General features: G+C 54.2%; 1 protein-coding gene across 2 annotated transcripts in view; it reads left to right on the forward strand.

Annotated features, from left to right (window-relative positions):
- Positions 1-26376, forward strand: part of stxbp1a (syntaxin binding protein 1a) — a 34861-nt gene that overhangs the window by 2186 nt on the left and 6299 nt on the right. The window contains exons 2-19 of one of the 2 annotated variants that reach the window (XM_069183529.1): positions 8840-8889; positions 9567-9648; positions 10392-10468; positions 11450-11528; positions 11777-11880; positions 14106-14254; positions 15526-15610; positions 15862-15992; positions 16544-16651; positions 17346-17406; positions 17881-17946; positions 18449-18529; positions 18706-18844; positions 18958-19067; positions 19156-19257; positions 19587-19672; positions 20800-20954; positions 23204-23336. In XM_069183529.1, coding sequence (XP_069039630.1) covers positions 8840-8889; positions 9567-9648; positions 10392-10468; positions 11450-11528; positions 11777-11880; positions 14106-14254; positions 15526-15610; positions 15862-15992; positions 16544-16651; positions 17346-17406; positions 17881-17946; positions 18449-18529; positions 18706-18844; positions 18958-19067; positions 19156-19257; positions 19587-19672; positions 20800-20954; positions 23204-23313 — 1775 coding nt within the window. In that variant the 3' untranslated portion in view covers positions 23314-23336. The remainder of the gene's footprint in view (positions 1-8839; positions 8890-9566; positions 9649-10391; positions 10469-11449; positions 11529-11776; positions 11881-14105; positions 14255-15525; positions 15611-15861; positions 15993-16543; positions 16652-17345; positions 17407-17880; positions 17947-18448; positions 18530-18705; positions 18845-18957; positions 19068-19155; positions 19258-19586; positions 19673-20799; positions 20955-23203; positions 23337-26376) is intronic. The other variant, XR_011183530.1, reaches the window with a different exon arrangement.

Raw genomic sequence — 26376 nt, forward strand, 5'->3', positions numbered from 1 at the left:
CACTCCAAACTGCGCACTTGCGCATCAAAATGTGATTATGAAACGTGATTGTAGAAAACGAAAAAAATAAAAACGATTTTTTTCCAAGAGATCATTCAGCAGTAGTCTGTAGACTCTCTAGACGCCGGCCCGAGTGCTCTAGCGGTACAGATCCAGATTGGTTTCCACGCTCCGTGGGGCTAGGAGTCACGCGATTGACGTGTGCGCGCTCCGGGCTGACCGATGTGCTCTTGTGCTCCAGAGGTAGCGGGGTCGCGCATGGGGGCTGCGTGTTTCTGTGGGCGACACCTGGACTCCACACCGTCTGCTCTCCTGCGGGCGGGCCTTCCGAATAATCTGGTTTCGCTGTCAGCCCCAACCTCAGCTGGTCGTCTTTGTTCAAACACAGCAGAAGGGTTTCATATAATGAAAGCTGCCTGTGGCGTTTTTACAGCACAATAACATCACAAGTCGCTTTTTAATCATTTAAGGTAGTACAGTGCCCAGCTTGGTAACTGGCTAACATTTACAAACAGTAAATTCATACGCGGTATTCTGGTGCTCTGTGTATTTTTTTATTCTGTAGACTGCTTCTTGCCAGAACTAATCAAGTTGGTAAGTGTTTGCTCTTGAAATTCAGTTCCATTGGCACAGGATATATGTTTAAGGTTCTGATAAAGAGCTGGGTTCCACAGATCTCATACCGAAACGGTCTAAATTTTAAATTCCCTCTTGAAAGGAAAATGAATAAATGAAGGGAGGTTTTCTTACTGTCAGTCATATTAAGAAAGCACGCTAATAAGTATTGGTGCGGGTTAAGGTTACTTCTCACTATTTAAATAGCTGAGGCAAAAAAATACTACATTTCCCAGGATGCAGTGTACCTCAGGGGGCGTGTCCGGGGGGGGGGGGGGGGGGTTGGTAGTAATTGCATTATGATGTCATGCAGCAGGTGTTCCTTTGAGTGGGATCGAAGTACTCTATATTCACTTACAGAGGGGCTCAGGCTTATTAAACCTCCTGGCTGGATTTTTTTGGTAACTTCGGAATGTCCCCTCCTCATCATCACACAAGGATCCCGCACCGGGATCGGAGTACAGTCCCTTCAGGACAGGGAAGACGGAAGATGGCAAAGATCATTGTTCTTCTTAAGAACACACCTTCCTTTTGCACGCTAATTATAGCCAGTCATTGTGGCTCACAGGAGCTACCTGTACCCACGTAGCACAGTGCGAAATAGCCCCCCAGACGCTCTGAGTCTTTACGATGTTGACGACATACCATGACTACATTACGAAACTGACAGCAGTGTGACAGATGGCCTCCTGCCCCCCCCAGGGACCTGGGAGACGGGAAGCTGCCCTCTCCCTGCAGCTCTTCCTGGGGATGAACCCGGAACAGTTTCTGCTGCAGCCACACTTCTGAGTGACCTTTGACCCCCCCCAGCTGCCCAACCGATAAGAGTGTCCTGTGATGAGGGGTTGGTGTGTGTGTGTGGGGTCTAGTTCCTCACCGAGTCATCAGTTCACATCCACCGTCTCGGTGTCCCAACATCTACAGCTCCCACTCGCCCACTGACGTTCCACACTCATCCTCTGCCACAGCTATGGCTCAAGGCCTGCCCTGGGCCCAAACTCTGATCTGCGCCTGTGGCTGGAAGGTTGCCGGTTCAAATCCTGCGGCCTAGCAGAGGAATCCTACTCCGTTGGGCCCCTGAGCCAGGCCCTTCACCCCAGTTGCTCCAGGGGCTTTGATAAATGGCTGACCCTGCACTCTGACCCCCAGCTTCTCTCCCTGTCTGTGTGTCTCAGGGAGAGCAAGCTGGGGTCTGGGAAAAGACAAATTCCTAATGCGAGAAATTGTATAGGGCTGATAAAGTGATCTTATCCTATCCCACATTAAGTCAAGTTTGAGGTTGAAGACTGGAAAGGTGATCTTAAAAGAATTTTCACGTCAAATGTCCTGTAAAACATTCCCAAAAAAGGTCCCGGCTGTGATTCGGCCCCTGGTCCTGAAGACTCGAGCCCTTGCAGAATTCCAGCTCCGCCTCGGCTTTTCTAATATCTTTCCACCATTTCCCGAAATCTCTGATAGATCTAGAGCGGACTTATCGAATTAATAAGAATCCCAGCACCGTGCTACGGTTAGGCAGCCAGATCTCCACACCGCGGTCACAGAACAGAAGCGGATGTCCGTGCGGATCGTGGGTGAAGACGGACACTTTTGGACGTTCCCATTGGCCTGCCGGAAGGGAAAGCCATTTTCAATCTGGAGTCGAACATGTTTCAGAACACACCCTGGTCATTTCCCTCAAGTATAATAACGCGAAAGAGAAACTCATCAAGTAATTCCTCCACTTACTTGCACGTCTGGGAGCCAGGTGATGCCTGACGTTGAGAATTTGCTCACGGACCGAGAGGGGTTTTGTACGGAGTATTCTGCAATGCACAGTAAGGGGTTTGACACCTCCCTTCGGTACCGGAGACAAACAAACCCAGTTCAAGCACGGGTTGGAGTCCTGCAGAGCTTTTAGGAATCTTTTAATGAGCAACTGCTTGCTAAGACCCGAGAAAGGCTCGTTATTGGGACTAATTCAGTAAGCATTTCGATCAAAGAGTAAACCCATCTGAAAAAGCGTTGCAAGGAATTCATGAAGACTCCTGTTGTACAGCAGTTAGATGTAAGCCCCAAGGTTCATTACAAAAGCTGATAATAGGTGCTGTGCGTTTACACCTCGTTACCCTGTTTTACATGTAATCTACAATGTGCAACTACAATGGCTTTTAGCTGTGGTTCTGCTTCTCCGATGTGCTTTGTGCGATGTGGCAAGGGGGAAAACCTGGAATGGATCTAGCAGCTCTGCAGGGGGACTCTTAGCAGCCTGCCCGGGCTGCTGCCCTTGCAGGCCTTGACTTCTCCCCTGGGTGCCGTTTCTGTAGGACTGACTGAAAGGAGACCTCCTGTCCGCAGCCTGTGACTCGGGACTGTTCCACTACTCCCCCCCCCCCCCCCCCGTGCTTGGAGAGGTGGTATATTCCTCCTACTCTGAACACTTGTAAGTGGGAAGTGCATCTTGTGCAAGGATCAGTGGGGAAGGGATTTGTTTTCGTGGAAGAGCACACGTGTCTGAAAGAGGGCTGGCCAAGAGAAACTCCTGATGAATTCTGAACCCCCCCATAATGGTGAGGGACTATGCCAGTGAACCTGCCCCACAGGGGGCCTGTCACGCCTTTCCAAAGAGGCTTTTCTGTTCCTGCTGCTGACTCTATATGCAATTTGAATGGAGGCTAATCCTGTGCTGGTAATTGGATAGAGATCTCAGAAATACATCGCAGGAAGAGTGTTGCTGGTCAGTTTGCTTGACGTGATCGTGTTGTTGTTTAGCGTGTACATCCATGCGGCTCCGGGCGAAATGCTCTTCCAAAATCCAGTTCCCCCCCCCCGAGGTCAGTTCCCCCAAATGAAGGAGCCAGGCTGTCCGACAGGCGCCGAAAGAGGTAGAGGCCTCTGTCTCCAAGCCCCGACAGCCTTCAGTAAGAGCCAGCATCCCTCTCGTAGTGCCGGGACAGAGTGCGGACTGGCTGCTGCTCTTGGGGTGCAGCGGGGCTCCCCCGTCTGTGGGCCTGCAGCTGTTCCAGGTCCGCCTGAAGCCCCAGCGCTCGAGCAGCCGGGAGAAGCGATTGAGTGAGATGGTCCAGCCGAGCCGATTGGCTCTGGCCCTGCGGGACTAGGACCGGGGACCCCCTGGGGCTTGGGGCGCAGTGATGTCACTCCCCTGCGGAGATCCGGACCGAGACCGGAGTGGACCCCGGCCCCCCCAGGCCCATCTGCGGTGGTGGCTCAGGTCTAGGAACAGACCCCCTGCTCTGCAGGGACACGATCCGTGTCGAGACCGACTGCCAGCTCTCCTGGTGACCTCCTTGGCTTTTGTCCTGCCCTGCGGTGGGGAAAACGGCTCAGGCGGGCACACCCCGAGGGCCCCCCTGTCTTCCACGGCGCCCGCGTCTCCAGGCCCCCCCTGGCAGGGAGTGTGTTCGGCTCACTGCGGCCCCCCGCGCTCCGTCACAGAAATAGCTCGGCCCGAGACGTAAGAGGATTTGCGGAGATTAGACTCGAGATTGCCGGGGCCTCTTGCATTCACCCCGTTCGAAGAGTTTCGATACATTTAGACATAATCCCCTTCCGGTAGCGAACACTTCTTTCCAGACCCTATGCAGACGACACAATCCGAAGAAGTGAGGAAACACTGGGGGGAAAAAAGTCATGCAGGAATACGGGGATGAAAACAGGGGGGCGTGTCCACGCAGTGCCGGTGATCCGGGGAGGTGTGGCCGAGGCAAACGATCCTAGAAAAAGTCCAAAGGGGAATCCGAACGATAGCAAAAGTCCATGGCCGGGTGATCCATCCAAAACAAGAGATTAAAAACAGGTGCCGGGCCGGAACCGGCAGGGGGGAATGGGAACAGGAGCAGAGAGTTAAAAACATAACGGATCCAGACGGATCCAGGGCCCGAGCTCGCACGATGCAGAAATCGGATGCAGAGCCCGGAACTGACCGAGTGTCTGGCTTTTAAGGGGAACGGGGAGGAGGCTGAAACAAGGGGCAGGGGCACAGAATTAAGTTCAAAGTGAAAAGAGCCGGAGAGCCCTTAAGGAGGGTGGGCTACAATCGTGACACTTCCGCCCCCCCCTTCTCTCTCATCTCCCCAGACTGGCGCCCCTCTTCAAACCATGAGGCTCCCTCTCACCAAGACATCCCTCATGACTTCATTGATTCAGGAGCAGGGTCAATTAAGCAATTAAGGATCAGCTCCCGGACGGATTTTAGCGCCCGATTCTCGCATACCGCTCTGTCATTGCCACTTGTATACTACAGTCGGTAAGATTCGTGTTGTAGAACTTTTGCAAGTCATCCTTCTGTGCTCGTGCTTTAAAGGCAGGGTCTGTGCTACGTGAGAATGATCTGAGTTGCTATGGGTTATGGTAATTTCCAGGAGTGGCAGCTGGAGAAAGAAGGGGATGACTTGGGGCCTCACATCTCGGAGCTAACTCTTTCTGTCCTGCTCTGCATGTCGAACAGGAAATTGCACTACAGGGAATATTTGTTCAGCAGCCCTCTATAGTGAAGGTTAAATACAGATAAGTGTGGAGAGGCAGCTGGTTCTGCCCTCGGTTTTGGTACCTGCTTTTTTTTTTTAAAATAATAATAAAATAATAAATAATAATAATAATTAATAGGAAATAATAATTATTGTAACAGATTTAATCAACCAGGCGCACGCCAGCAAAGGAGAGAACAGACCCAAGGGCTCTTAAACACCACTCTGAGGAGAGCCCATACGTGAGAGAAGGCCATCTGGTAGTTAGTAGCTTATTGACCCCAGGATCACATGGCTGGGGAACTTGTTCCAGACTCCTACCACCCTTTGGGTAAATAAGTGCCTCCAGTTCTGGGCCTGAAATGACACTGGTACCAAAGCAAGCTCACATAGCTTAAATCGGAACCATAGAGCTCTGGAGTAGTGGGCCCAGTCTGTCCCCGTTAGGGTTGGGTCCACTTGAGATGACGTCAAGAGTCACCAGCCACTCTGCCAGTCCGTTCAGAGACTTGGCCAGGTTTGCCCTCATAACAGCGCTGCACAAGTGTTGGGGTTGGGTGTCTTTTTCCCTTAAAAAAATCAACTTGGCATCCAATGGTGAATCGTAACCCACAAAACCTCTTTGCTGCTTTTTGTCTTTGCTTTTTTTTTCCTTTTGCTTAAAAAAATAACTCCTCGCTTTTGCACGCAATACGCAGGTGAGAGAAAGAGCCGAAATTCGAAACGGGAGATCACAGATCCAGGGCTCGCGTCCCCCTCCTGCTGTCCCCGAATCGCAGCAATAAATCACCTCACCTACACACAACCTTGAGCACAGCTGACTGCTGACACGCACACGCGACTGAATTACATCTCCCGAGCATTCAAGATCGATCTTCTGGTGACGCTTGGCTCCTCTGTACGGGCCCGAGGGCTGACGGATTTCACCCCACTGCTACTGCTAACGCTTTTAAGAAGACCCCAGGATAAAAGACCGATGAGTTGTAATGAATACACTTAAATCTGCATGCCGTATTCTTTGTGGTTCTTCCTCAATTCCCTGCGTCTGTTCCCCAGCTGCTGTGTTTCCTAGGTTTTTATTTTTCCTGGACACACACAGACCTGATTTGAATCCGCTGTTCACTTAATTATTCTGTATTTCTACAGTTTCTCTCATTGAGGATTCTATGATACTCTTAAGAGCTGGTGGACCGTGGCCCACGGAGACCAGGAGAGAATTCAGAGGAGGAAATGTGGCATTACTTTTTTTTAATCCTAACCGAATGTCTCCAGGCGTGAGAAGGTTCTTTCAAACCTGATCTCAGTCTTCATCTGCCCTGCTGAAAGCAATTGAGTTCATTAGCTAGTTGCTGGACTGGGTGACTTGCTTAGCTACAAAACTGGGCGGTTTCTTCTTTGAATCGGTGTAAGCAAAGCCAGGTGTCTCTTCCTCCAGAAGAAAGCATGAGCAAGACCGCAGAAGTACACTGATCCATCGTAATCTTAATAGCGCAATCACTATGCATCAGGCAAGACAGAGCGTCATTCTTCTTTTTATTTCTGTGTCTGCTGACTAGATTCCCTGAATCCTTCCCGTCTGTCTCCGTTACTCAGTGTGAGCGTGATCAAGCAGAAATGTCAAATCTGAGTCACGGCCGCAGAAACTGATGTGGATTAATCAAAGCAATGAATCTAATCGTGGCCGAGCTGTGCTGCACTGAATTCCCTAACTCGGCACGCGTGGCTCCACTGATCTTTTCACCTGTTCATTCAAAGCGCAGATCAGTTGCCCCTTTTTGGGGACCCCAACACGTCAACGGTAATCTGTAAGTCTTCAAAATGTCGTTGGGGGGGGGAAGAAGATGAAAAGACAGTTCAGATCGATAAATCGAGCTCTCAGTGGCTGCGGTCAGCTGGTCCCTGAAGACTTCGGCGTCCAGCCGTAGTGGCAGGGAGGAGAGAGCCCCATCTGGACGGCCCTCTCACGTTCCCCGGAGCCGAGGATTAACTCCAAATTAACTGCTTATCGGATATTAAATAATATTCCCGCGGATCATTCGCGTAATGTGGATTCATTGAAGGAAACAACACCAAAATGCTGGCACAACAAGCCGGCGCAACACAGCTCTGACAGATGGAGATCAGGAGCCATACGCTCCTGCCCACTGACAACCAGGCTCCCTCAACACCAGCTGCAATCTGCTTTACTGTCCTCTCTTCCGGGATGCCTGTCTCTGTCCTGTCCTGCACGGAGCTGGGGGGGGGGGTTATTGACAGGGCTCCACGAATCGGCTTCTTGCACCACATGTGGGAAACGCTGACTCTACAGTCCGGCAGGATTTCTAGGTGTCTTGGCATCATCCACCGATTCAAACCAGAAATCCGTTCCTGGTCCTGGCGGGACGCCGTGCCTGCTGGTGTCCACGCCCCCCCTGGGCTTCACGACGACTTATTCTGAATCGGTTGCTCTCTCGTTCATACGACTCACTGCTTCAGGCCAGGACCGGGAGTGAGGGGCGCTGCTGTAGAAGTCTCCAGCCTGTGCTCTAACCGGGCTGTTGATCGGTCCGGTCCATCAAGGCTCTTCGGAAGAGCGCCGAGCTGGGACGGGACCAGATCTGTCCGGGGCCAGTTGTGTTAGCCCATGGCTTTCCGATCCCCCTGAAAAAGCCAAATCACAGCCAATCTATCCGGGCCTTAAATTCCAGCTTCTACAGCGATTTTTCCCCACAGTGTCTTGAGTTGAGTGGTGCCTGGTTTTGCTCTGGACTTCCTGAGCTGGTTCTCCTTTAGGGTAAAGCATTTTGGGATGTTCTTTTCCCATGAGTGAGGGCTCTTGTTCCTAACAGCGGCACCTGTCTGGGAGCCAGAGGCTTGTGAGGGTGCAGGGTGGTCTCAGTGCAATAGGGACATTTGTGGCCGCCCCACCACAGACAGCCTTGGTTATGTCCGGTAGTGGGGGGGGGGAGAGGTAGCCCAGGGGGGTGGGATGCATACAGGGGGGGTGCTGGCTGGAGTTGTCACTCCACAGGACCGGAGAGGGGGAGACAGTGTCTGAGGAACGCCCTGAAATCCCTGAGAGATTCCCGAGATGGCTGCTGTCCAGGAAAAACTCATCGGCATGAGACTGGCCTCGTGGCTGGTCCAAATATAGCTGCGTGGTGCGAAGAGATGCACTAGACACAACCGGCAGTGGGGCTAGAACCCGTGGACACACACATTTTTATACAGGCGGGGGAGGGGGGAGAACTACAATCGAAGCCCTCTCATCGGGCTGGGTGAAGTCCATTAAAATCAGGACTGTACAGTAGCTCATTCACCAGCGCCACTATGGTGGAGCCAATGGGTGTTCAACAGGCTCAGAAGAGAGATCGCGTATGGATACGTTTAGCCTAACAGCTGCTCATTGCAGGAGGGAATGGTCTTAGTCCACATAGAAGGAGGTGAAACTTGAATACTGTCCGCGTGTCCCTGTGACGGCACGCTTCAAGGTGTGCTAACCCTGGCACCTGAGGCACTGTGCACCCCCTTGCCCCAGTTTCTGCTGCAGGGAATGGCAGGGCACTAAGCTTCCCCACTCCTCTTGTCCAGAAAACTCTCCCAGTTGGAACTGGAGACGGACGAAAAAAAGACAGATTCCTTTCAAATTAGACGGGGAACAGTCTCTTGCATGTGTGTTTATGGAGGCGTGTGATGTGGCTGTGTAGAGAGACGTGTGTGGCGTGCGTCTGGACACCGGCTCAGCTCCTGACGGCACGCCGCCTGTCCTTGTGTCTCCGCAGAGATCATGAACGACGTGATCAAGAAGGTGAAGAAGAAGAGCGAGTGGAAGGTGAGTGGTCTGGTCAGCGGGCCCCTGTCCCTCTGTCCCCCGTCACAGCGCACGGCCCGAGAGCTGCCGGGATTTTCCCTTCTTTCCGATTGGCTGTCCTGGGCGCGCATCATGACCCCGACTTTGATTCATCAACGTCGTGCAGTAAATCAAGGAGAATCGTTGCTTCGTCACGGTGAATCGAAACAGCGGCACGGTGCAGCACGGTGTCGACACGGCGATTTGTACTGTTGTCCTGGTGCAGCACGGTGTCGTCACGGCGATTTGTACTGTTGCCGTGGTGCAGCATGGTGTCGTCACGGGGAATCACAGAGTCGTCACTGTGTATCGTTTTAAAAATATTTAAAATTCATCCAAATTGCATTCGCTTTTTCTTCACGGCCAATGTATGGCTTTCTCCTGATCCAAGTGTTGTATGAGGAGATGCCATTTCCAAACCACAGTAAAGTCAATTTCTGGAAAAACAAATGGGGTTTCGAAGACGGGATCCCCTAGCAAAATCCGTGACACACCTGCTTCACCCGTGGGATACGGCCAGACTGTTGTCCAAAACACAAGGTCAACTGTCTGAATCTTCCTGCCAGTGGATTTTGCCGTGCCTGGGTATTTTTCCAAAATATCAGTTCGCCCACGATATGACATCCCTCAGGAATGATCCAGGATTGTTGTACTTCCAGGTGCTGGTGGTGGATCAGCTCAGCATGAGGATGCTGTCCTCCTGCTGCAAGATGACGGACATCATGACAGAAGGGATCACCAGTGAGTCCACTGTCCGAACCCCCTGGCCAGGCCAGCCCACTACATAGCCAGGAGCCACAGTAGCCACCCACCCGCGTGCAGCCTGTGAGACTGCACAGATCTTACACCCAAAGCCACAGTAGGAGAACAGTAAGATGTTCTGATTCACCCTGACATCCAGTAAGGACACTGGAGTGCAGCAGCATTTGCACAGAGAGGAACAAAGCAAAACTCATTAGAGCAATTGAGGAGCTCAGTGCTGTTTACTCCACATGCAGGGAATCAAGTCAGGGAGTCCAGTCAGAGGATCAACTGAGCGCCTGCTTGCTCTGTTGAAGGTTTAATGAAGAGCACATTTCTGTTTTTAAGCCAAAATGTGGTGACATTCTGTTTTTGTCCTTTATAACGATGTTTTTTTAACGTTACCGCCCTGGGGCCTGATCTTGTCAGATCTCAGAAGCTCAGCAAGGCCGAGCTAGGCCGGTACTGGGATGGGGGGGGTGGACCTCAAAGGGCTGCTCTTGTAAGTGGTGCTAATGGACCAGTAGGAGGCGCTCTTGCTCCCAAAGCGAAAGCAGTGTAACTGGACACGTGACAACAGCGTCACCATTGCTGCCCTCCTTGTGATCCGAGCCACAGCAGGCTTGCAGACATTCTTCAGTCGAGGAGCCGATGGAGTCCTAAGGCTTTCTCATTTTTCCGACTAACAGAGAATTGTCTGTCCTTTCCTTCCCTCTCTCTCTCCCCTCTTTTCTCCATGCCAGTTGTTGAGGACATCAACAAGCGCCGGGAACCCCTTCCCAGCTTGGAGGCGGTCTATCTGATCACCCCCTCGGAGAAGGTAAGGACCCCCGGCGCCCCGTCTCGAGGACTGGGGCACCGTCCTGCGCCGGCCCCCGGGAACAAGGGCGGCTGGGCTGGGTGGGAGGGGCCCGTGCAGGACGGACACTGGGATGGGGGGGCAGCAGTGTCTCCCCCCTGCTCAGGCGTGTCTGCCGTCGGCTCATGAGCTCACGCCTGCTCACGTACAGCAGAATCACGAGGACACGGGCGTCCAGCAGGAACCCCATTCCGTGCATCAGACAGAACCCCAGCAAGGGCTCTGCACGGACAGAGGGGGCCGGCTGCTCGCTGCCTGGAGGGCGTGACGAAGGCTAGAACCTTCTGACCAGCGAATGGCCAGACCCCCTGCGGGGCTGGCTTGATGGTCACTAATCCCTGGGGGACTGACCCCCCCATCAGGCCGACAGAGGGGCTTAGGGGTCCAGATTCAGGCCACGCAGAAACACGGCCCGAGCCGAGGTGCGCAGCAGGACAGTCCTCATAAAAAAACGTTTTTCCACCAGTTGTGTAGTAGTAGTAGAGCTTAACACAGGGCAAAGCCAGACAAACTCCATGGACAAATCAGGCGCTTTTGCTGTGACAACAGCACTGTGCAATGCAATCTGAGATGGGAGCCTTTCAATTACAAGTATGCTGTGCTCTTACTGCATTGTGACAGCCGCTTCGTGCCCTGCAAACCTGCAGAACAGCTGAACCCCACAGGGGGACTTACCCAGAGAGGGTTCCCCGCTCACTGGCCCGGTGTGCAGGGGGGGGCTGTGGTGCACCGTGGCGAAAGCAGAGCAGAGCAGTGAGGGCAGACGTGCAGGCCTGGGACAGACGCTGGAGAGGGGTGGCTGGAGCCCTGGGAGTGTCCCAGCGGTGCACAGGGACAGGGAACCAGTGCGTGCGTGTGTGTGCACGTGTGCGAGGCAGAGGGGGGTCCCCCTCTTCCTCCCCCAGCTCACCCCTCCTCCTCCTCCTCTTCCTCCCTCTGCAGTCAGTGCACACGCTCATCGGCGACTTCAAAGACCCGCACTCGACCAAGTACAAAGCCGCCCACGTCTTCTTCACCGACTGTGAGTACTGACCGCGCCGTGCTCAGGCCCCACCCCCGTTCCCCTTCGCGTTCAAACCCGCAGTTCAGAAAGGACCGGACCGATCCGGCCCGCCCCCCCCGCGGTGAAGATAAGATCAAATTGATTCTGCTCGTTAAGGGGTTCAGCAGGCGTGGGAACCCTTGTGCTACAGCGCTGGTCTCACGTCCTGCAGAGATGCCTCTGTTCTCCGGGCATCAGAGCTCACCCTGTACCCTGTGTGCCCACAGCCTGCCCGGACCCCTTGTTCAACGAGCTGGTGAAATCCCGGGCATCGAAAACGATCAAGACCCTGACGGAGATCAACATTGCCTTCCTGCCCTACGAGTCGCAGGTACGTCGCCGTGAGCTGCTCGGGGGACAGTGCTGCGATAGAACGGTCTTAAAGAGCAGCAAGATTAAACCCTGGCCTTACAGGAGTGTCCTACAGCGACAGGTTCAACACTACTGCTCCAAACACTAGCCATCTGCTGTACACTGAACAACACAGGCTAAAGGCACTGAATCTCAAATGATCACAAACACAGAAGACTTTGACGGGACCTCATTCAAGTGATCAAAGTCAACCCTCTGGGAGTTTTCCCCAGAATCGACAGTGGAAAACAAGAGCACATGAGCAGAAAGGTAGTAATGCCAAGTCCTTTTAATACTGAAGGGGGGGGTCTTCTTTACACAAAGGGTTGTGGGAGTGTGGAACAAGCCTCCCAGCCATGCTGTTGAAGCCGACATCATGACATCCTTCAAGACCCATCTTAATGGGATCCCTAGATCAATTAGCAACTAGCCCTCTAATGAGCGAGACGGAGTGAACAGCCTCCTTTAGTCCCACCGGGGGGAGCAGGGCTCACAGACCGCGATCAGACTCCCCATCGCTCAGCTCCCTCATCTCCATTTCAGCTTGTACGCTCCTTCTGACCCGTCATTAAACATGAAAAGGCCAAACCCGAGATAATGAGGTCGCTCAGGGGTTAAACTCTGCAGGCTAGGACGTTTCTGAGCTCCACTAGACGTCATGCATCAGCAGTGGGCCAGGCACAGCCTGCACAATATAAACGCAATGTTGACACAGGGCTGCGAAAGCCGCCGGCATGCAGACAAGCACCTCTGCTGCCTATCCGATTTCCAGATCTCTTCTGTGGACATTTCGCCTGCATTATCGCATCGCAATTATTCGAGTGGCTTCTGTATTGGAACAAAAGGCAATATCAGGATAATGCGACAGCGTTTGAAGAGGCTAGGGATACATTTGAACATCACTGCAGATGGCAGCTGAGACGCTTTCTGTGGGGATTCAGAGAGCAGGGAGAGAAGGACAGGGTGGGAGAGACGGGGGCACAAGGGCAGGGAGAGGAGAAAGAGAAAGCTGGGGAACTCCATTCAGAGCCCAGCCTGAGAGGTTGAGAGAGACAGCAGCTCAGAGCTGAGTGCAGTGGCGCTCTGTTTACTGACAGAACCTTCCAGAGGGGCTGAGCTGAGGGCTGTGTCTCAGGGCAGCCCGGCCCACAATCCCCCTCTCCTGTCAGCTGCGATTACTGCACCAGAGCCAGAGCTGCTCTAGGGCTGATGGTGATGCAGCCGCTGCCTCAGCCACATCCCCCTAATCCTGCCTGCTATTGGACAGCCGGCATGTATATAGAGCCCAGCAGCCAATCAGACATCCGAGAGGAGACAGATTGGGTGACATCAGCATGGTCACATGACCCAGAACAGATGGACTTGGGTGGGTAGAGAGAGAAAGCTTTCCAGTGCTAGTATCAGTGAAAATCTCTGTCCCAAAGTCCTCCCAGAGACGTATACCCGCTTTACTGAACTTGGTGGGTTCCTGTAGACTTCTGGGCTTTTTAAAGGAGTTGCAGATCCAGTACAATGAATGCAGGGAGTGGGACAAGTGTGCTAGGATAACTACTGCCCTCTGCACCCAGCAGAGCAGTTGTGGTAAATTCCGCATTAGTCTGGTTGGTGCTGATAAAGAGGAGGCAGCAAATATCGTGCATGAAAGTTTATATACGAATCTACAAGCTCACACACTACATGCATACTGTATGGGCACACCTATGCACAAAAACAAGCACACACACACATACTGTACAGACCCTTTCCAGCTCCTCAGTGGGGAGGAGAGCAGAGTGATGAAGATAGTTCAGAGACAGGGATTATAAGGAGGTCATTGTTGGTAAAGGCCAGGGGGGAAATTTGGCCAGGATGCCAGGGTAAACACCCCTACTCTTTTCGAGAAAGGCCCTGGGATTTTTAATGACCACTGAGAGTCAGGACCCCAGTTTTACGTCTCATCCGAAGTCCCCATCACTATACTAGAGGATTAGGACCCACACAGACTGCAGGGTGAGCGCCCCCTGCTGGCCCCACTAACACCTCTTCCAGCGGCATTCCTTAGCTTTCCCAGGAGTCTCCCATCCAGGTACTGGCCCGGCTCACACCTGCCAAGCTCCAGTGGGGCTGCCTGCTGGGAGCTGCAGGGCGAAATGGCTGCTGGCTTCTAGCAGGACCGGCAGGCTGGTTGACTGACCGAGTCTCTCCCCACCTCTCCCCCGTGCCCAGGCGTACTCTCTGGACAACCCAGATGCTTTCCAGAGCTTCTACAGTCCCCACAAGACCCAGCTGAAGAACCCGGTGATGGAGAGGCTGGCAGAGCAGATCGCCACGCTGTGCGCCACACTGAAGGAGTACCCTGCCGTCAGATACCGCGGGTGAGTCACCTCGTCCCCGGGCTCGAAACCAACAGGGTGCAGAGTCGTCAGGCTCGCGCCCGACGGGACTCGAATCCGTGTCTGGTTTTCCAAGCTGCCGACTGTCCAGGCGAACAGGCTAGCCCCCTCACACAGGGGCTGGTCCGGTCCAGTAAGGCCCATAACCAGCTCTCGTTAAGCTGGAATAAAGACCTGCAGAGACACAGGACAGCTCTGATCAAGAACTACTGCTGCACTTATACTAATATACAGGGACCGCAGGGCCTCAAAGACAGCACACCAGGAAGTTCAGTAACACACGCAGAGGGCCGTCAGTATCAGAGCTGGCATTTACCTTAAAGTGGGAACAGCAGTTCCAGTTTCTCAGACTGGTTATTAAGTCTGGGCCGTCAAATAAATTAATTGACGTTATAGAAAAGAAAAGGACAAATTTCGAATGAAGCACAAAATGGTCAACTCTGTGAAAGTAACGTGAGTTGCCATGTGGTCACTGTGACGTGATGCGGCCCTTCCTGCTCACTAGTCACTGTAATGACTAATGTACTGGGACGCACCAGTGAACAAGTACAGTTTGTGCAGACATATCAGCGCAGAAATGTTCCAACATGACCCGCATGCAGAGTCAACAAGTAGTGTTTGTCGCCATCTTGAAGTCAAGAGCGATATTTCTCCCAGATCAAACGAGCTGGATTCACACGCCTGCTTGTTTACAGCGTCACAGGGCCACTTCAACTCGCCTGAAGTTTTGTCGCCTCGTTCTGAATCACAGAATACGGGGCTGCGCAGACCTGGAAATTGAGTCTACTTTGTGATGGAAATTGGGAGGTTTCACAAGTTACCGAGAACATTTGACTGATCTTGTTATTGCAAATGCCCTCATCAATGCCGATTCTTTCTAAACCCGAAATCTAAAACAGCGTTGCAGCTCCCCCGTAAACAGATCACTGGCCTGGCCGATAAGTAGCTCTAGTATCTAGCAGAGCTCTGGGGAGACTAGGTCACAAGGCCCTGTGACCCGTGAGAACAGCACTGAGCAGCACTGGTAATCTTGCACCACCCTCTGTGTCCCCGTTTTGCATTCGTGCCTTATTCGAGTCTTCTCATGCAAACCTGTGGCCATTTTAACTGTGGGAAAAAGCTATAGACGGAACGTGCAACTGGAACTCCACTCCTAACCAGCAGCTCCTTGTTTCTTGCCAATGTGACAAGAACGGCCGTACACGAACACTACCCCGCTGTGCAGCTGTCTTTGTCTCTCCGTCTGTGTGCAGGGAGTACAAGGACAGCGCCACCCTGGCTCAGCTGGTGCAGGACAAACTGGACGCCTACAAGGCCGACGACCCCACTATGGGAGAGGTGAGAGGTGCAATGATCTACTGCTCATGATCCCTGGGCTCCAGAGCAGCACTCCTTCTGGAAAAAACCTCACGATTCCTCTCTGGGCTGTGCAAGCACAACGAGTTCTTGCATTAGTCCCAAGATCGAGTGAGAAACCGTGTGAGCTTCAGTTATAGTCCCCCCCAATCAATGTCTCTCTTTCTCTCTCATGCATGGATAACCGGTCTTCCCCACCCTCTCCTTGTGCCCCCCCCCCTCCTCCCTTGCAGGGCCCAGACAAGGCTCGCTCCCAGCTACTGATCTTGGACCGGGCGTTCGACCCAGTGTCCCCAGTCCTGCACGAACTGACCTTCCAGGCCATGAGCTACGACCTGCTGCCCATCGAGAATGACGTCTACAAGTACGGCCTGCACCTCCTAACCTCCGTGTATCCCAGAGCGTCCCAGTACAGCGCACGGCAGGGCTTTTTAGAGCCGTTTCGGGTTTTACTCGGTGGGCTCTTGTCTCATACGACGGGAGCTTGTATGAAGTCTGTGCACCCTTTCAGACGTCTGCATTGTGAGAGCAGCACTGCGGAACGTCGAGATGGGAGTGCGTGCACACACATTGCCACCAACGAGGACAGGGCACAGCCCAGGGGTGTGCCAGTCTCTGGCGTCCACGGACAGCATCAATGCTGTGCCTCTATAGCGCCCTCTAGTGTACACTCATGGCACAGCAACACCCGTTTCTCATGCTTCCGTTTGTCCTCTGCATGCTTGAGTTTTGTGAGCCACAGTGGCTGTTTTTAACCAAGCCGAGTAACTTTAGAAGCACCCTCTCCGTGCGCAAGAGTAGACCTTGTTGATGCTTGTTTAGCCCCGTCATCTACTCTAGGCCGGACCCCCTTGCGGGGCGATTTGTAAGCGCGTTGCCCTAACGCCTGCCTTGGTGGGGCCGCTCTGTGTCCAGGTACGAGACCAGCGGGATGGGAGACTCGCGGGTGAAGGAGGTCCTTCTGGACGAGGACGATGACCTGTGGATGACTCTGCGACACAAACACATCGCCGAGGTGTCCCAGTGAGTGTCCATCCTCTCAGGGGGTGGAGTGGGGATCTGAGCCCCCCCGTGGGAGAAGGGGCAGTCTGGGAAACTACCCCAGAATGTTCCAGTATCATGAAATATATTTGCTTCCCCGCTGCTTCGCTGGAATCTGCTCCCAAAGCCTGGATCTGTTTTCTATGAGTGAAAGAACACTGTGCCTTTCCTCCACCAGGCTCAACTCGGTACACAATGTGCACACCCCCTAAACATCCTCACAATCTCTCCTGAACACTAAGCATGTGCTGCACACAAGCACTACGATCTCCATACTGAACACTATTTCACAGGACAGGCTACATGTTCTGGATTGACAGGGGTCACTCTGGTCTTGGGAAGCACAATTCGGCAAGCTCAAATCACCAGTTTCTGTAGCGGTACAGTGCAACAGTTTACTGTTTGAGCTGGTAGTAAGTGGAACGAGAGTCATCTACAAGCCCTCAGGAATGGGCACGCAGCTTGCAGGCTTTCGGCAGTAGAACTGGACATTCTCCTGACTCCACCTGCCCCAGGGCTTCAGGGTGAGAGGCACTGAGGCTACCCAGCCCCAGGACCGCAAACGTGGTTGGGAATCTGCAAATCAATCAATCCGATTGCTTTGCCCACATCCCCGCTGAAGCCCCGAGCCCAGGCCAGCGTGCAGAGTAAACCAGTCGCCTCTCTGTCCCCACAGGGAGGTGACCCGCTCCCTGAAGGAATTCTCTGCCAGCAAACGGATGAACACAGGAGACAAGGTAAGATCCCTGGCCCTGCACTTCTAGCACTCACACTTGTCACTCGTGAAAGACCATCCGTGAGCACCATCCTCCGCCATCAAGTATACCGCCGCAAGCTACAGTGGTGCCTGTTGTGAGTGGCCAAGTAGTGACTTTCCCGTGCATTCACGAGCTTTGCCACAACTAGCTGGTTAATTAGATCATTAGACTGACGATCTGTTATCCACCCTTCTGCAATCCTGCAACCGGAATGACTGGGATAAACTTGATAGACATTTCGGTATCCGAGTTTGGACAGTGGAATATCCTTGCCCTGTCCTTGGTGCTGTGTGGGACAGGGTGTCCAGCCTGAATTCTAAAAGGGCCGCTAGGCAGTGTCGACTGAGCAAGATCCTGTGGGCCAGCGTCCCAAGTTCCTCTCACCTCCCGATTTTCCTTGTTGTGGCTGGGCTTGGCCCTGTTGACTGTCCGGTTTGCTTCTGCCTCTCGCAGACCACGATGCGGGACCTGTCCCAGATGCTGAAGAAGATGCCCCAGTACCAGAAGGAGCTGAGCAAGGTGAGAGGCTCTGTACAGTTTACCCTGCGTCTCATGAGTCTTTAAATCTGGCTACTGGAAAGACAGTTCGGGGGGGTAGCTGCTTCACCATGTGTAGTCTGCACAAAGGAACAAGTAATATCACCTTTATATCACCCCTATCACCTCACACAGGGTATTTCCCTTGAACTATACCCAGATTATGTGCAGGAAAGCACCTATATATCCTTACATTTATACAACCCTTTTTTGGACACTCCACTTAAAGAGCTTTACAGGTAATGGGGAATCCCACTACTACCACCAAAGTGTAGTCCTACATGGCATGGCAGCCAGAGTGCACCAGTACACTCCCCACACACCAGCTCTCAGCAGGAAGGAGAGCAGAGTGATGAAGCCAGTTTATAGATGGGGATTATTAGGAGACCACGATTGGTAAAGGCCAGGAGGAAATTTGGCCAGGACACCTGCATCACCACAAAGCCTCTCCAGTCTGTACACTTGTGTCCATCTGTGTCCACAGTACTCTACTCACCTGCACCTAGCAGAGGACTGCATGAAGCACTACCAGGGCACCGTGGACAAGCTGTGCCGCGTTGAGCAGGTAAGCTCACCTGGCCTTGGGACCGAGCGCTAACCTGCAGCACTGGGCAGGATTGTTTCAGCCCAGGACAGTGGCACTTCCTAGTCCCGAATCCCTAAGGGCTTACATTTCTTGGAAGGGTGTGGGAATGGGATTGTGGGATCACTGCAGCGTGCGTCTTTCTGCCCCTCTCTCAGGACCTGGCGATGGGCACGGACGCGGAGGGCGAGAAGATCAAGGACCCCATGAGGGCCATCGTGCCCATCCTGCTGGACGCCAACGTCTCCACCTACGACAAGATCCGCATCATCCTCCTGTACATCTTCCTCAAGAACGGTGAGCCCGCGGGGCGCCGCTCCACTCCCACCCCCAGTCTGTTCCGCTTGGCTTGCGGCGGGGAAGTCGGAGAGGGTGAGTGAAGCTCTCTCTCTCCCCCCCGTCTCGCTCAGGGATCACGGAGGAGAACCTGAACAAGCTGATCCAGCACGCCCAGATCCCCCCCGAGGACAGCGAGATCATCACCAACATGGCCCACCTGGGGGTGCCCATCATCACGGATGTGAGTGTCGCCCTCTCCCTCGCCGAGGCCCCGCCCCCTCTCCCGCCTCGCTCGCTCTCTCTCTGACTCCGTGCCCGTCTCTCCCCAGTCCACGCTGCGCCGCCGGAGCAAGCCGGAGCGCAAGGAGCGCATCAGCGAGCAGACCTACCAGCTGTCACGGTGGACCCCACTGGTCAAGGACATCATGGAGGTGAGGGCTCCCTCCTGCCCCCTGCCACCAGTGGGGCAAGAGCCTTTGCTAGCCAACTGCCCCCACAGGGCAGACGAAGTCCCAGTCAGCGCGCACACTTTCCATAAGAATCACCTTTATTCTATATAGCGCCTTCAAGCTCACGTTTGCTGTCCAATAAACCACTGCAGCTCATCGCGCCGCCACAGACCACCACAGTAGCTCAGAGTAAAAGCCGCACGGCGGACGTGACCTGAACGAGCAGGAAAGCGGCCGGCCGGCCGGGTGAGATCACCACGTTAGCCCTTGCTCTGGCCCAGACCTGACCCTCGTGTCCCTGCCTCCCCCAGGACGTCATCGAGGAGAAGCTGGACACCAAGCACTACCCCTACATCTCCACCCGCTCCTCTGCCTCCTTCAGCACCACCGCGGTCAGGTAGGGCTGCGGGCGGGGAGGGCTCCGTGCCTGTGTGCGGGAATTTATGACTGCAGTGACCCGAGGCTGTCCAGCCACGGGGGGGTGGGGTGGGGGAGGGGTTCTGCGGACAGGGAGCGCAAAGGGGCAAGATCAATAGGCATTATCGAGACGAGAAGAGATCAATAGTCATCAAGGCGGGAGTCTGGCTGTAAAAGGCCTGTGACTAATCCACCAGCTGTGAGGGGGGGGGGGTTGAGTTGGTGGGGGCTGCACAGAGCAAGAGGGATCCAACAAGGGCCGGACTGGACCGCACTGGACGTCTTCTCCCACCCCGGGAAGAGAGGGAGGCATTTCAATCTCGCTCGCTTCCAGGCATGCGCCTGACGGGCCTCTCTGGACCGCGAGGCTGGAACACACGCGCCGCGGGGCAGGCAGACCACTGCTGTCACCCACCCCCACTGTGGGGGAGAGGGGTCGGGCCTGGAGCTGCTTGTTCAGGGGAGTGGGAGCAGTTTGCCTCGGACAAATTTCCCTTCATTTCTGCTTGCAGCTCCAGAGCTCCGACAGCTCACCCCGTGGGGCTCAGGCAGAGATCTGATCCGATAGCTCTGCGCGCGGGGAGCTCTTTGCACATAGATGACCCCCCCAGAGCGCCTCACAGGGGTTGGGAGGGAGGGGAATATTGTCCAACGAATTCAAGATGGAGGTCAGACCTTCGACGAGCATTTCAACATCCCCACTACACCGGATCCGAGTCGCTCTGAAGGGTGTTGTAGGTCAAGGGGTGGACCGTTGAAGAGGCATCGGTTCACCGTTTCAGACGGCGGAACGCAGCTCCAGCAGAGAAGACGATCACTCTCCCGCCGAGGCCGAGCAGAGCATAGCAGAGTGTAGCCCAGCGCCGTGAAACATCGGGGTAACAGGGAGAGAGGGGGAGATCCACAGCCAGGGCGGTAACGTTTCGTCAGTCTGCAGCTGAGTGAGCCAGCAACGACTGGGAACGCGCCGGGGGGGGCCCTGCCTTTCGGTGGTCCGAGAATGAGGCCGTTATCGGGCTCTGGGAGGGGGACGGGGGGGGGGCAGAGTGTTTACACACAGAATGCCGTAAGCTAAAGGAAGTGCCCCTCGCACCCCTGTTGCCACAGTGCCCGCTACGGACACTGGCACAAGAACAAGACCCCCGGGGAGTACCGCACCGGGCCGCGCATCCTGGTCTTCATCATCGGGGGCGTGTCCTTCAGCGAGATGCGCTGCGCCTACGAGGTCACGCAGGCCAACGGCAAGTGGGAAGCCATCATCGGTGAGTGCCACTCCGCCACTGGGGAAGGGGGGGTGGGGAAAGTCCGCCATCTTCCAGCAGTGCACGGAGGGTTGGAGCCGTTCCAGGTTCCACAAGCTGCAATCGTCCGCCCCCGTTTGGAGTGACCGAGAACTACGTCTGTATTTATAAAGTCTGAACTCTTAACTCCACAAAGGTCTCTGAAAATCTCAGATACAGTAAAGGCAGGGTACTGATTCGGACGACGCGTCTCCCGGTGTCGGGCGGTACGCCGGAACCTGCAGCTGGGACCCGGAGGGGCTCAATCTCCTGTGCAGTGGGAATCTGTTTGGGAAGGGGGTGGGGAAGGGGGCAGACGCCTGTTTCTCTGTATCATGTCCGCATCGGTTCTGGAAGAAGTCACAACCGTCTAGGTGCGAATGCGTCTTGGAAATGAATCTTGCACACGCTCAGGTGAGCAGCAGCTCCTCGTCTCCCGACAGCACAGGCGTGGCGTCTCTAACAGGCGCCCCGGCTGTGCGTCTGTTCCCACTGAAGAACGGTCTTCGTGTTAGCAAGCCAGTAACTCAGGGACTGCGGGGGGAGGTCCGAGACCGCTGCTGGTTTAGTTGTGGGTGTGTCTCGTTGTGTGTGCGTTAAAACTCTTGTTGTTGAAGTGCAGCCGCTCGGCCCTGTCCTGTAGGCACACCGCCCTGTCTGTGTTGAGCTCTTTCCTTGCCTGGCTTGGCCCGCTGCCCACTGCCGGCCTCGAGCCTCAACAAGCCCCCGCTGGCTCACGAGCTTTCTGACCTTTCACCCCTCACCGCCAGGAAGAGTTCATCTACACACGACATGGGCGCTGGCAGAGAAAACGGATTGTATTTTAGACTGCAGACATTATCAGGTGTCTATTTCCACGAGGTCTCTATTTCCACGAGGGGAGGGGGAAAAACAGTTTTTGAACTCTAATTTCGGGTCTGTTTGCTTTTAAAGTCTCACTATAGAACTCCCCGACCTCCAGACAACAGCAGATTTCATTAGGCATTGAGCAACACCTAATGACAACTGCACACTCTCCCCCCCGGCACTGCCCCACTCCAAGGCCTCCACAACTTCATCCTCAGGGTAGAGTTGTGGGCCCTGCCCAGCTGCAAGGCTCCGAGACAGGCAGGGGGTGGCAGGAGAGCTGGGAGGCCGACGAGTAGGCCCAGCCCGAACTGAAAAGCTCAACGCGCTTCGCGATTCACACCGATTCCAACTAGGCGCATGGCACCTTAGACGCAGACCCTTGTGTCTCAAAGCATATCCCTATTGTAATGTTTGTCATCGAAACAGTTGTATCTGTGTGAGCACCTCGGGCAGAGTCACTTCAACCACCAGTGAGCCATTCCAGGATGTTCCGCAATTCCTCCCAAAAAACCCATCCCATCTCGCCGTTCGACACGTGAGAAATTGGAATTGGTTTCCTGTAGTGACTTACAAAGTTTCTTGGGGCGCACGGCGAGATTTCCCGTCATCCCAGACTGCGGGGGAGCTGGAGCCAGGCCTGTATAGCGCGGCGTGCCGATCTGTATATCCTGGTCCAGCTCCCTCTTCAAGAGCTTCGAGTTCCCAGAGCTACCGCCTGGGATGACCGCTTTTGAGGAGAGCGGAGCTCGTCCCCAAACAGGCTGGACATTTTTTTTTGCATGAAGAAGGGTCCGATTCTGAAGGCCCGCAGGTCTGGGCCCACGCAGTAACTGCTCTGGCAGGAGCAGCTGGTGGCCCTGGCCTGGGTACAGGGCTCGGGCTTCTCTCGTCCTCGTCGCCCCAGACACGAGCAGCTGCCACGACTCACTGATCTCTGGAACGATGAGGTGCGTGTCTGTCCCCGCGTTGTGACACATCCTCCACATGTGAGGAGTCTCAGCATCAGCGGGAGGGTGGGGGGGTCCCCCTTTCGATACTTCCTGTGGACCTGTACCCCCGATGGGTGGGCTCGTGGAGATTCCCCAGCTGGAATTCGGAGAAGGGTTTGGAAAAGAGAGCTGGGACTCGCACACGCCAGAAGGTACAGCCACAGACTGCTGCTCTTGTAGCTGCGCAGAGCTCCATGCGATAGTGGTTCCCAATCTTTAGAATCAGGATTTTGGGGGGAGTGTGTGTGTGTGTGTGGGGGGGGTGATAAGGGATGTTTAGGGTGGCATTACTGCCACTGTGCGGCTCTGCTTCAAACGTTCTGGTCAGAAATGGGTAAATGAAAAGGTCATGTGGCATGCTCTGCAAATCAGCCAGCCTCTGTTCCTTCGCAGGTTCCACCCACATGCTCACCCCCACCAAATTTCTAACGGACCTGCAGCACCCCGACTTCAGGGAGTCCTCTAGGGTGTCCTTTGAGGACCAGGCTCCTAAAGAGGAGTGAGAGACAAAGCACACTCTGACAAAGTAAAGGCAGCCTTGCAAAGAAGCCCTTCTGAACCCCTCCGTAGCACAAGGGCTCTCTTTACCTCGATATCCTCTTACTGCTCTGCTCAGGGATGGCAACCTCAGGACCACCGCACAGCAGCTCGGGCCCCCCCCGGCACTGCCAGCTGTGGGCTCTTACAGAAACCCGGTCGCCCCCGACTCGTCGCGTTGCATGAGTTGAACCCCTCCCGGTCCAGAGAAAAGTGGCCGAAAGCGAGGCACCCAGCATCAGGCGGCCAGCGCCCCGTGTTGGGCTGGCCACCACAGCAGAGCCCCGCAGCTCGTAAAGCCTGGAGCGGACCGGACTGCTATTCAGCGGGAGTCTGACTGCCATCCCTGCACTGTTCTCTTCGGGTGGATTAAATCACAGGCTCCAGGCGCCGTCCTCCCAGGATTTTTCCCCGCTGGGAGCAAGTGGTGCATTATTCTTTTTTTTTCGCTCCTCCACCTGTTTTGTGTTTCGTTAGGCGATTTAATCCACCCCCGAGATTCATTTTTGTTTTTGTTTTTTCCAAACTCTTGTCAGAATCAGCTGGGTCGTTTTTTCTACTTTCTCCGGAATTTGTTTTGACTTTTCAGTTTTTTTTTTTCCCCATCCACCCCCGATCTTTTCCAAAATCCTAACCAAGGCGGCGAATCGGCCGTCTTGGACGTTAAAAATCAAAACACACACACACAGCAGTTCCTCCCTCAGATATCACACAGCCCTGTCGCCGCCCCCGCCCCCCTCAGTGGAGAAGTGGGGGGGGTATTTCTTCCGCCATTTTGGAATTCCTGTTCACGGAGGGGAAATGCTTTTTTCCACACCCTGCGGAATGTCCCGCGGTGTTCCGGGACGCCAGCCTGGCTCCGCCCGGCAATGGCGCAGGGGGAACGCTGTGGCTCAGCGATCCCCACGGGGAATTCGCCATCTCTCTGCTCCCGAGGGTCACACTGCGGTGAATCCGGAGATGTGCGGGCAGGAAAACCGGGCGATTCCAAACGGGGTGGATTCCCCGAGCTCCACATTTTTTTTTTTAAATGGGAGGGCCGGAAAAGATTCTGTAGGCAGAGTCGAACCCGACCCAATCGGTGGTGCTGGTCCAATCAGCTCCAGCAACCCCTGGAATAAGCCTTCCCCTCCTAGAACAGAGGCCCAGACCGGCGGGGACAGAACACACACACACACACACACACACACACACACACACACACACACACACACACACACACACACACCTTCCCTCAGGAGGCTGGGGGTGTAGTCCTGCTCACTCGACAGGCCTCTAGCGCAAAACAGCACAACCGGACACCCAAGACACAGAGCGCTCAGCCACGGCCTGCTGGCCGAGCTCCGGAAGACACTTCCCTGGGATACCCATATCCAGCACTGTCCTTCTGGATACCGCCCCCTGAGGAACAGGATAATGCATCTCTGCCCGTCGCCCGCGCAAAACGACAAACTTTTGGCTCCCAACAGCTCATCTAGGTCACAGGCAGGCCCCTGCTTTCTCCATAGCAGTGCGCCTGCTTAATGCCTCAGCGCCATAACATTCACGCTGCTTACCGGCGGCTCGACTTGTTATCTAGAAGGCTGGGCTCTGAGCTCACTCCCACACACCGCGAGCTTAAAGGCAAGTCCCCCTCACCCCCCCACACAGACACTGATCACTTCCTTCTCAGATAGGAGCACGCCATCGAGGGACACTTTGATACGACAGGCACACACGTGCACCAGCTTCGGCCACCCCCAGATCCCATCCCCAGGCCAGCTCGGACCCCGGGACCCTCACACCCACTCCCCTGATACCCCGACACCTCCTGCGGCACAGATTGGCGTCGTCGGCGTCGAGTTAACTGGGGCCACTAACCTGCACAGGGCTAGGAATTGGGAACCTGCTAAAGCAATAACCGTTTTTTTTTTTTAAATCATTTTACTTACTTTTAATTTTCTACAAGTAGAGCTGCTACCCTGTGCAGTATGGGAGAGCATACTGCCGCGTCCAGCACCGCTTGCAGAAAACAGAAAGCCATCGATGTTTTTTTTTAACAATAAAACGGACGTTTTCCTTTCTATTCATGTGTGTTTTTTTTTTTAAATTCCTTTGCTGAGCCACACTGCCGCGGTTGCCGTCTTGTGCGTTTCTGTGCGCAGTGAGCAAAGCTCCAGGTATTCTCCGGGCCTGCCGGACCTGACAAGCCCAATCCAAGTTGCTCTCCGTGCTGTGCACGTTTACGCACTCTCACACAATCTGCCTGCGTACCCCGGGGGTACATCAACTTAAACCGGCTTGTCACGTCTGGTCTTTTTAACGTTTGCGCAGAAAGAGGGGAAAAAAAATGAAACACCAAGTTTCATAGCGAGCTAAATAAACACCCGCAGGCTGTTTAAATGAAAGAGTTCTTTGTTAGCGGTCCAGTCGAGCTGAGCAAATACTGGAGTTTCTCCAGTAAAATTACAACGTCTGGATCTCGGCACTAGACTCTTCAGCTCATTTCTGAGCTCGTGGATGGCACTACATCCCTGGACTGAAACAGCGCCACCTGCCAGGCAGCAGTGATACCTGCAGCTTTGCTACAGAAACAAGTGATCAAAAAAAACCCAAGAAGAAACATCGCTCCTATATGGTGTAAGAAATGTGTCTTCAGCTTTTACAAAAAACAATAACGCAATACCTCTATTTTGTTACTTCGTCTGCTCTCAAACTTCGTTTTGCTTTAACTCCGGTTAAGAAGCAACGCAGGATGGTTTAACAAATGCAAAAGCTTGTTTCATCTGTTTGTCCATCCTGCTGCAGTCTGTAGACCGTTGCTTGCATGGCATGGTGACACTCGCATCGTGTGCTGAGAGTATCACTTATCAATCTGGTCTGGTCCGCTGGGGCTGCTCTTGCCCAACTATGATGTCACCACCTAGTGTGTGATGTCATTACAGCATAGTGACATCACTGTCCGGTGCACCATCAAACCCCACGAGTGAAGAGTTCCTGTCTGGCATTCTGGATTGTGGTGACATCATCGTACAAAGAAATGGAGAAAG

The sequence above is a fragment of the Lepisosteus oculatus genome, chromosome 24 (genome assembly GCF_040954835.1).
Source record: "Lepisosteus oculatus isolate fLepOcu1 chromosome 24, fLepOcu1.hap2, whole genome shotgun sequence".
In the NCBI taxonomy this organism is placed as follows: Eukaryota; Metazoa; Chordata; class Actinopteri; order Semionotiformes; family Lepisosteidae; genus Lepisosteus; species Lepisosteus oculatus.